Source organism: Trachymyrmex cornetzi, unplaced genomic scaffold (assembly GCF_001594075.2).
Source record: "Trachymyrmex cornetzi isolate Tcor2-1 unplaced genomic scaffold, Tcor1.1 scaffold922, whole genome shotgun sequence".
Classification (NCBI taxonomy): Eukaryota; Metazoa; Arthropoda; class Insecta; order Hymenoptera; family Formicidae; genus Trachymyrmex; species Trachymyrmex cornetzi.
The window spans coordinates 193,144-203,427 of NW_017300270.1; the positions used below are offsets into that span (position 1 = coordinate 193,144).

At 34.9% G+C, this 10,284-nt stretch overlaps 1 protein-coding gene across 1 annotated transcript in view; it reads right to left on the reverse strand.

Moving 5' to 3' along the window:
• Positions 1-7,362: 7,362 nt before the first annotated feature.
• Positions 7,363-10,284, reverse strand: part of LOC108769645 (chitotriosidase-1) — a 29,681-nt gene continuing 26,759 nt past the window's right edge. Inside the window, exon 3 of the mRNA XM_018520736.1 lies at positions 7,363-7,779. Within this exon, the coding sequence (XP_018376238.1) occupies positions 7,377-7,779 (403 nt within the window). The 3' untranslated portion in view covers positions 7,363-7,376. The remainder of the gene's footprint in view (positions 7,780-10,284) is intronic.

A 10,284-nucleotide genomic window follows, 5' to 3' on the forward strand; every position in this document is an offset into this window, starting at 1 on the left:
TAATTAAATTCTACCAAAAAGTAAAACCCAAATGGTACTATCTTTAGAAATCTTAATGATACTATTCTTATTATTTATTTATTATTTATTTAATTTTAACATGTATCATTTGTATGAAAAAACCTAAGTAGTGTACTATCTTTAAAAACCCAAGTGGTATCACGTTAGTGGTATCATATTAGTGATATCACAGTATCACGTTTTTTTAAGGACGAAGCAGCCCAAAATAAGAAAATTTTATTAAAATAAAATTTGTTATTAAATGTAAAAAAGCTTGGCACTGTTAGACCTCAAAATATAATAAACTATTTATTAAATAATTCTAAATAAGAAAAATAATAAAGAGATTGAAAGAAGAGAATATGGTGACGGAATAACGAACGGACTAACAAAATACGGCGTTTGTGTATGCGCAAACAAATAATTCAGACAGGTATGCGGCTTACATTTAGTATAGAATAAGTATTTATATAGCATTCGTTATGTATTGTAAAAATATACAAAATTAAGAATAGGATAATTTTAGATTTGTAAGACATGCGTTATAAAAGCGATGCGTAGATTTAAGATAGATTTAAGGATAGGTTAAAAATTTAATTATACTTTTAATATATTGTGATTGTAATTTTAATGCTATTAATTATAGTTGTAATTATGATTGTAATTTTAATGTTATTAATTATAGTTGTAACTGTGATTTTAATGTGAATTATTTAGAATTATTTAATAAATAGTTTATTATATTTTGATATTTCTAACAGCGCCAAGGTTTTTTACATTTAATAACAATTTTTGTTATTTTAATAACATTTTCTTATTTTGGGCTGCTTCGTCCTTAATAAAAACGTGATACTGTGATACCACTAATATGATACCACTAACGTGATACCACTTGGGTTTTTAAAGATAGTACACTACTTAGGTTTTTTCATACAAATGATACATGTTAAAATTAAATAAATAATAAATAAATAATAAAAATAGTATCATTAAGATTTCTAAAGATAATACCATTTGGGTTTTACTTTTTGGTAGAATTTAATTAATTTATAAAAATTTTATAGGATTCAACTTTGCGCTAGTTGCTGATATCAAACCTTTCATACGAATACATACAATTTTGTGAAATTTAACTTGGTGCCAGTTGTTGATATCAAATCTTTTGTACACATAATACATATCATTAAAGTTAAGTAAAAATAATAATAAAGGTAGTACCACTTGTGGGTTTTACTTTTTAATTTGGGGGGTAGCCTTTTATACACATGATACATATCATTAGAGTTAATTAAATTTTATAATAGATATCATTATAAATAAATAACTTGGCGCCTGTTGTTGATATCAAATCTTTTATACAAATGAAATATTTGAAATAAATAAATAATAAGTAAATAATAAGGATAATGCCACTTGATAAATAAATACGTCATTTATAGATAATAGCACTTAGGTTGTACTTTTTAATAATTTGATATAGCAGTTTTTTTAAATACTGGTTGCTTTCCATTCAATAACATAGAACGATACTTGTATCAACTTGTGTCGACTTGTGTCATCAAATGGAAAGCCATTTATCATTTAGATTTTATCATATTAGGTTTTATCATTTAGGTTTTACCTAAATATAAATAGTTTTTTTTCGATAAGTACACATTCTTAGCGCCTTTTTTATCTTTTTTTAAAAGGTAAGTTTTTGTATATAATTTCAAAAACCTCACCGCCATCCCCATCTTTTTATAATTGCAATATAAAAGATATACAATAAATACGTAATTTAATAACAATTCTCAATCCATCCTCATCATGCTCCTTTGCCCATAACCTTTTCGACGAGATCCGACAAGTGACCCCACTTTTCACAGGTACATAATAGTTGCATTCAACAGAAATTCAACTGTTGCGGATCAGATCCGTGTGCTATTGCATCTAGAAGAACATATCAATAACAACGAGATTCGGATCTACTCCGCAACAGTTGAGTCTGCTCAACCCCAATGAGAAATAACAATGGAATCGATGTCGATTCCATTGTCAATTCTCACTGGGACGCGACCAATGTAATCCAGACATAAGATCTTTATTTTAAAGATAGTACCACTTGAATTTTTTTCATACAAATGATATTAAATAAATCAAAGATAGTACTACTTGAGTTTTAGTTTTTAATTTGCTAGAATTTAACTTATAAAAATTTCATAGCATTCAACATTGCACCAGTTGCTGTTTATGATTTTTTAAACTTTAATAAGTATTTATAAATTTGACTATGTCTTTCATTTAACTTTTATAAGTCAACAAAATAAGAATTTATATGTTATTTTTTATAGGAAATAATAAATTAACGTGATAGAATGTACGTATAAGGTCGAACCTCCTCGAAATTGATAAACATTCGACGCATTTTTGCACTACCGCGAACCTAGTTATTAATTGTTATAATTATTAAAGTTGACAGATATCCAGAGGAAATCTGTTGCATCGATGGCATAAATGATTAAACAATTCTGCTTTACAGACAAATATTTAATCCTAACCTGAATAGTGATCAACTTTAACGATCTCGGTCCACGGAGTAAATAACGCCGAGACACTACCAATGTCTCCAGATGTATTTTTGGTAATTATTCAGAATACCTCCCTCACCTCCGATTTCGATAAAATTAGGCTCATACGACGCATTTTTGCATGAAACGAAAGAATCTGGTAGAAAAAAGTGTCGCTCTGCCTCGCGAACCGAGATATTTAGCGTTAAAGTTGACGACTATGGAGGTTAGGAAATCTGTCATACCGACTATGTGTAATAAATTAAACGTATGTAGTAGTGCTTAGACAGTGTCCGCTTGGAATATTTGTAACCCATGTAGACAGTGGGATGTATAGACAGTAAGGCGTAGCCGCCCCGAACAAAATATAAATATCATATCCTACCCGCTTGGGGCCTAACCGCCTAATTTTATCGAAATCGGAGGTGAGGGAGGTATTCTGAATAATTACCGCATTTTTTTTGCCAGATTCATTCATTTCGTGCAAAAACGTGTCGAGCTAGTCTAATTTGTATATGTAGAAGCAGAAAATCACTTACGTGTCCTCTATGGCATGCCATCGATGTGACAGTTTTCCTAATCTAATCATCAGCCACAGAAAACAGACACATGTGTGATGTGACCACGCACATTGCCAGCGCCACATTTGCCTCTTGCGTCAAAAAGTCCAAAAGAATATTTCCCCCACCCCATAGCCCTGTCGACGACGACGATGACGTTTCTTAAAATATATATTCTGAGCGGATGCAATCGATTGAGCATATTTAGAACTCAATCGGGACAGCCGTTATTGAGATCCCATAATCGCCGTTTGGAAATCTTGACAGATTCGCGTAAAGGAGGCACGGCAGTGTTGCTGCCCTTGGCTTAGCGCCGAGGAGTGGCACCCAGTTGGACAAGGCTCAATTGGGCACGAGCCACTCACAGCACTTGAGACTACAAAGCTCCTAAGCACCGGTCGTTGTGATTGGTGGTGTCCAATCGAGTCGTGATCAATCGGGATCATCGCACGCCGAGACACTACTAGTATCTCCAGATAAATTTGATACAAATTGCGTCACCTGAGTTGCCATCTTTTTGAGGAAAGCGGCTTCCGATTTTGCTTATGATATTGACAGCAATATATTGTCACGTCCGTAATAGCTTGAAAATTTCTTTCCGAACAGACTTAAGTATAGTCCGACTAGTAAACACGTGCACCAGAGAAGAATGCACCTGACGCTTCTCCCACACCCACCAACGGCACGGTCAATGGAAGGGGGCTTTATGAGGAATGGGCGAAGGAACGCCCATGGAGAAAACGTAGAGAGACGCAGAAGGTATCCGCGCGCGACATAGAACGGACACGCCAAGTCCGTCTCCGCGATCTCGCCTGACCAATCACCGTGCCGTTCCAAACGCTTCGCGCGGAACATAACTCTAACTCTAACTCTAATCAAAAACCTAATTCTAACTCCAATCGAAATTCTAACTTTAATTCTAATCGTAAATCTAACTTTAATTCTAATCGTAAATCTAACTTTAATTCTAATCGTAAACCTAACTTTAATTCTAATCGTAATTCTAACTCTAATTATAAAATCCAAGATAAGTTGTGGAATTAACTGTACTCACTAGTTGTAATCAGTAATATAAAATATATCCCTATATTTGAACAATTGCTTGAGTGCGTGATTCCTGGCAACCTCACCCTCCATTTAATATCATCGACATTAACGGAGGTTTACATTTAATATCATCGACATTAACGGAGGGCCGATCTAAACCGATGGGCCGCTAGGGCACTGGATTAAGACGAGAAGCTTCCTCCTCCAACCACTGAGCTTTGGAATCGCACGGAGGGGACCCGCGGACACTTAAAGGAAAAGATCACCAGGTAGGTAAATTGCCTTGCTTTCCGCCAATCGAATCCGTCAACCGCGAACCGCGTATAGCATGTGCCCTTTACACCCGCGAGCGCGCGCCTCGATAGACGCCCGAATACTCGCGATTGGACCATACTCTGCGTGGTTGAATAGTGCATGTTGCGTCTCCGCGTTATTTTTCCAACACAAAGAGGACAGGACTATTAAATATCCCGAATGTTATACTTCTGGGCCGGCGCATGAAAAGGGAAACTATCAGGGAGTCTTACGGCATTACATTCATTTGGGAGCCGTTGAAAGATTCGAATCCTGCAGCGTATGTTCGGTACTGACTGTCACGGTGCATGCTGTCGCGAGTTGTCCTGATTGCCCCGACGCATTATTCAGATTCATCGCTTACTTAGAGGAGACGGGAGAAACCCCGTGGATCGAAACGGAACCAACCATAGTCGCGATATCTAGCGTCCGACTGTAGCCAATCGGTGGGCTGGACAAGTCTCGTCGCGGAAATTTTATCGCTCGAAACGCGAAGTAGCATCCCACCATAGCCTCAGGATAGCGCCGATACCGGAGGCTGGCCGGTGCTCCCTCGAGACGTAACAATATATGTATATGAGGTGATCCCGATTGACCACGGCTCGATTGGACACCACCAATCACAGCGACCGGTGCTTAGGAGCTTTGTAGTCTCAAGCGCTGTGAGTGGCTCGTGTCCAATTGAGCCGTGTCCAACTGGGTGCCACCCAATATATATCATAAACGGTTATGCACAACCGGAGGGAAACAATTTTCCTCTTCTTTTTTATAAGTTTTATAGGTTAGGACAATCATACGGCAACATAATGGGAACTAATTTTGCATAAAACAAATTTGCTAGCAATTTGTCAGCAATATAAAAGAAACTTATAGTAAAAAGGGTTAACCTCTAACAATGCTTTCCTGTTTAAAATCGACTCAAAAGAGAACTTTAAGATATCTTTAAGAGTTCTTTAAAAAACATCTTTAAGATATTTCATAAAGAACTCTGAAAGATGTCTTAAAATGACTTATGAATTTATTTTAGACATTTTACTCATTTGGTTGACAGGTGTAAGTTACTATGAATAAAATTACAATGTAGAACAAAATACATATTACAGTATTAGGAGATTTTATTTACTCGGTGAAAATTTCAAAAAAAGTATTATGTTTTTCATCTTAGAGCCTACCCCCCCCTTGGGGCTCACTTCAAAGAATGATTTTATTAAAACACAGCTGAAAAATCTTCTAATGCTGCATCTTTTATTCTATTCTATGTCGTTTTTTAAAATCGAGAAATTTAACTCGATGCATCCCTCTGGTGGCGGCACCACATACTGCTCGACGACGCTCCATTTTCATTCGATTGACAAAAATGTGGACTAAATATTTTACAAAAACGATTTTCAACAGATTGTTGCAACATTTATGGGAATAATTTTGTTACAACATTTTCGCTCATTTGCGTAAACAACCGTTGTCTGCATAATGCCTCTAGGTTGATCTAAATGAAATTATTATTGCTCTGATGACGGCAACATGATGGTAATTGAAGAGAAACTTGTGCTAAGCACCTATTTCTTTTTTTATGCCAAGGAACGTTTTGTTATCTGGGAGTACTTCTGTGTTTTTCTTCAAAATTTAAATCCAACATTTCTTTGAAATAAACATGATAACTGTAGACATGACTCCGTCTTTGCCGTCCAAACCGCAGCCCATGCTCGCATCGTAGTGTTACGTGATTATGACAGATATCCTAACCTGAATAGTCATGAACTTTAACCCTTGATATCTCGGTTCGCGGGGCAGAACGACGCTTTTTTCTACCAGATTCTTTTGTTTTATGGAAAAACGCGTCGAATAAGTATAATTTCATCGATTTTTAAGAGGATGACTCTCCATCGCATCTTTACCTCCAATTTTAAAATGTCTTTAGTTAATAATTAAATACATAAAAATGATTTTACACACAAATACATTACCATAGTTGCACTTCACTGATGTTCCCAAATCTTTAATAATATCGTTTCTATTCTTTATTCTTCTTTCTAACAGACTCCTGCTATTTCTGCAATCGTCATTTATTCTGTTGTATGCCGCATCGTGCGCAATCACGTACGTGTGTGTAGAGTCCCTATCGTGCGTGTATGCTGTAGCGACATCTCACGAATATTTTATGCATGCTTTTTGACAAGTCGACTTTAAGTTGACTATTTAAAAAATGTTCTATATAATTCTAGGCTGTGGTTCGATTCATATATACCCACAACGCTTTTGAACAGCATTAATTCGTCCTTGTTTAACTATAATTAAATAACTAGGACGAAGTGATTCGATCCATATTTAATTTATATGTATATATTATAGTTTTGTGAGCGTAAATCGCACTAGACGTCCTAAAATCGACATTTGAACTTACAGTCGACTTTAAAGGCCTGACTTAGTCAACTTACAATCGACATATCGACGTTTGTGCTGTTAGGGTAGCGACGAAGAACGTGCATCTCTCTGGGCGGTTTTATGATATCTCGCCGCGCGCTTGCATTTGGCGATAGGCTACGCGAATTTGAAAATTTTTATAAAGTAATAACTCGTTAACTAATGCGAAAAATGCAAAATGGTATAGAACTTTTCTACTCAGTTTAATCCATTCTATCCTTATGCGAGAGTTTTATCGTTAATTATCAACCACTCTATATATCACATAATAATTCTTATGAACTTTACTGTAAATAATATACATGGAAATAACCGTTATACATACATCAGACAAAGAAAAAAAATGTAGAGGGATAGATTTTTATATATTTGACTTTTATATACTTGATTATATACATTTACGCAAGAGAAATAGAGCATTACTGTTATTTATTTCGTTACACGTTATATAACAGGTACAAGCATTGTAGAACCATACAGCATGACCATTTGTTATCGTATATTATCATTAATTGCATTCAGGAACAGAATTTTTGTAATTACAAACATTGTTTTTAAGATCGAAAACTAATCCACTAGGACATTCGAATTTGTAGAAAACGTTATTGTTGCAGTGATAGAATACACTGCAATCTTGTTTATCGCGAACATAACCATTTTCCTTGCAAATATCATTGGGAGGTGTAATCACAGGTGGCGTTGTTTCTGGTGGTTGCGTCGTTTGCGGAGGTTTCGTGGAGGTTGGCTTAGGTGGTTCTACCGGAACCTGTCCTTTGAGATTGACATTCAATGTTTTCAGCAGAGGATATTTTTCACCGCAATTGCCGAAAAAATCGTCAGTTTCGATACTCCACAACATCGCGCCACCGAGACCCAAGGTGTTGATGTAGTCAGTTTTTTCGTTAAGAGAACTGTGTGCGTGAAATAATTTCATTATATACATATACAATTATTGTACATATAAGTGCACACATATACAAGGTAGATACTAACAATAAGTACGCTAAAAGATTTAAAGGGATGATTCGTCACACAAATTTAAGACTAAAACTTCATATGATGATTTATCCAAAACGGCTTAATTTAAAAAGTACAAACTGTCAAAGTTGAAAAAAAATTTCGTTTTTTCCAAAAATTTCAAGAACCATTTAAGTTATTTTAATATAACTTGGTATATGTTTATTGGGCATGAAAGCTTATCTTTTGGGGAGGACTATATATACATTATATCCTTTTATTCTGTGGATGTCCACTAAGGAGGCCTGACTCGAAGCTTTGCGGTCGGCCGCAGCGTTTCGTCCTGGTCCCACACTACTAGACTCATCAGTAAGGCGATGTAGTGTGGGACTTGCCTTAGACGCCTGGAATGAATCCAGAACGATGTTTCTATTTAAAGGGAATTCGCGTGGCTGCGGTGCTCACGCGAACTGAGTGAGTCCCGTGGACCTCTAATGGCGAGTCGCCACAATTCAATCAGGGACGAATCTAAGGATAAGTAAGACAAAAAAACTGGTACGTTATTGATTTTTTTAAGTTTAAAATTTTTTCATGATAAATGGGTAAATCCGCAGAAAAAAAGCTCTTTTTAACATTTTCGATAGAGTAAGCCATTTTCAAGAAATAAATAAATTAGAATTCATAGATTGTAAATGAACAAATAGTCAACGAATCGTTAATCTGTAAACTAATTTGTTACATTCGTCTATAGTATTTTATGTTTACACACTTTATTTTTATTTTTTACTTAAATTGCCAAAAGTCGTCAAAGTGGCGTTTCATGTACCATATATTCTAAAATAATAAATATACTAATATTTTGCCAGTGAGTTAATCATCTATATTGTATACGTTTATGATTCCGACATATTTTCTGTTTTGTTTTTTTCATCATAGTATTGTTCATGGTGGAACCAGAAAAATATTCCAAAACCGCCCAGTCGTATCGAAAATAACTTTAAACTTGTATAGAAACTTAATGATTCACAACTTTTTTTTGACAATAATTATTCTTTAATTTCTTTGGACGTAATATTACTTTTCACAAATATACCACTAGATCTTGCTATAAAAAGTGTTTCTGATAGATGGAATTTTATTTCGCGATCATGTGGGAGTATTCCCAAAGAAGAATTTTTAAATGCTTTAAAATTAGTGTTGGAATAAACTTTTTTCACTTTTGATGGCAAGATTTATAGACTAAAATTTGGAACACCATGACCTCCTCGCTGCCTCTCATCATTGTAGATTTAGTTATGCAGAATCTTGAAAAAAACGTTGGAGAGATTTGGAACTGAGCTACCCTTTTTTTTTTAGATATACTGATGATATTGCTGTTGCAGAGTATCTCTAATAATTGAATCAATAAATTTCTCGAAGTTTTCAATTCTTCACATTCCTGATCACAATTTACTTTAGAGATTGGAGGAGACAGATTAAATTTTTTGGATATCACAATTATAAACGCTAATGGTATATTGACTAACATAATATGTCATATGATGATAATTTTACTTACTTAAATGTTTTAAAAATATTGATGTCACATACCGATTTAGTTTGTATTTCTCAATTAATATTTCGCAACATTTGTAATCTATTATTTAACGTTATTTATAATGTTGGAAAATAAGAATGTTTCTTAATGTAGTATTCCGAGATAGCAAGTTTCCCGCATGTTGCTATAAATTTGATACAAATTGCGTCGCCTGAGTTGCCATCTTTTTTGAGGAAAGCGGCTTCCGATTTTCCTTATGATATTGGCGGCAATATATATCATAAACGGTTATGCACAACTGGAGGGAAACAATTTCTCTCTTCTTTTTTATAAGTTTTATAGATTAGGACAATCATACGGCAACATGATGGAAACTAATTCTACATAAAACAAATTTGCTAGTGTTACGTCCGAGAGGACTCCACGATTTTCTCGTTTCGAGATTGCTTAATAGGGTGATCGTTGAGACGGGATGTAAGAGAAAATGCGAGAGTTAACGGTCACCGATCGGCGAGCGTGACAATATGTAGAAAATGTCGTTGAAAGCCTTCCCAACGATTTTGGAAAGATAATAAAAACATAGATACCCAGGATCATCTGATCCGCAGTAATAAAATTTATGATAAATTACAAACCATGTCGAGAATGTTCGTTTTGAAACTCGTTCAGTTTAAATAAGTAATATCTAAAAACGAGTCGAGAATCCTGGGTAAATAGAAAGTCGTATTCCCAAACGCATGTAACGTGTTGAAGGGCGTCTTTTCGTTAACAACAGGAAGTAGTAGAAAAGAAATAGCTTGACAAGAATAAATTTTAATTTTTGCCGACGATCATAAAATCCTGAAGAAATACTGTCTAGACGAGAAGACGCACGTTCAAGTACCTAATAAAAGAGAAATCGGAAATAAGAAAAAAAGGGGAA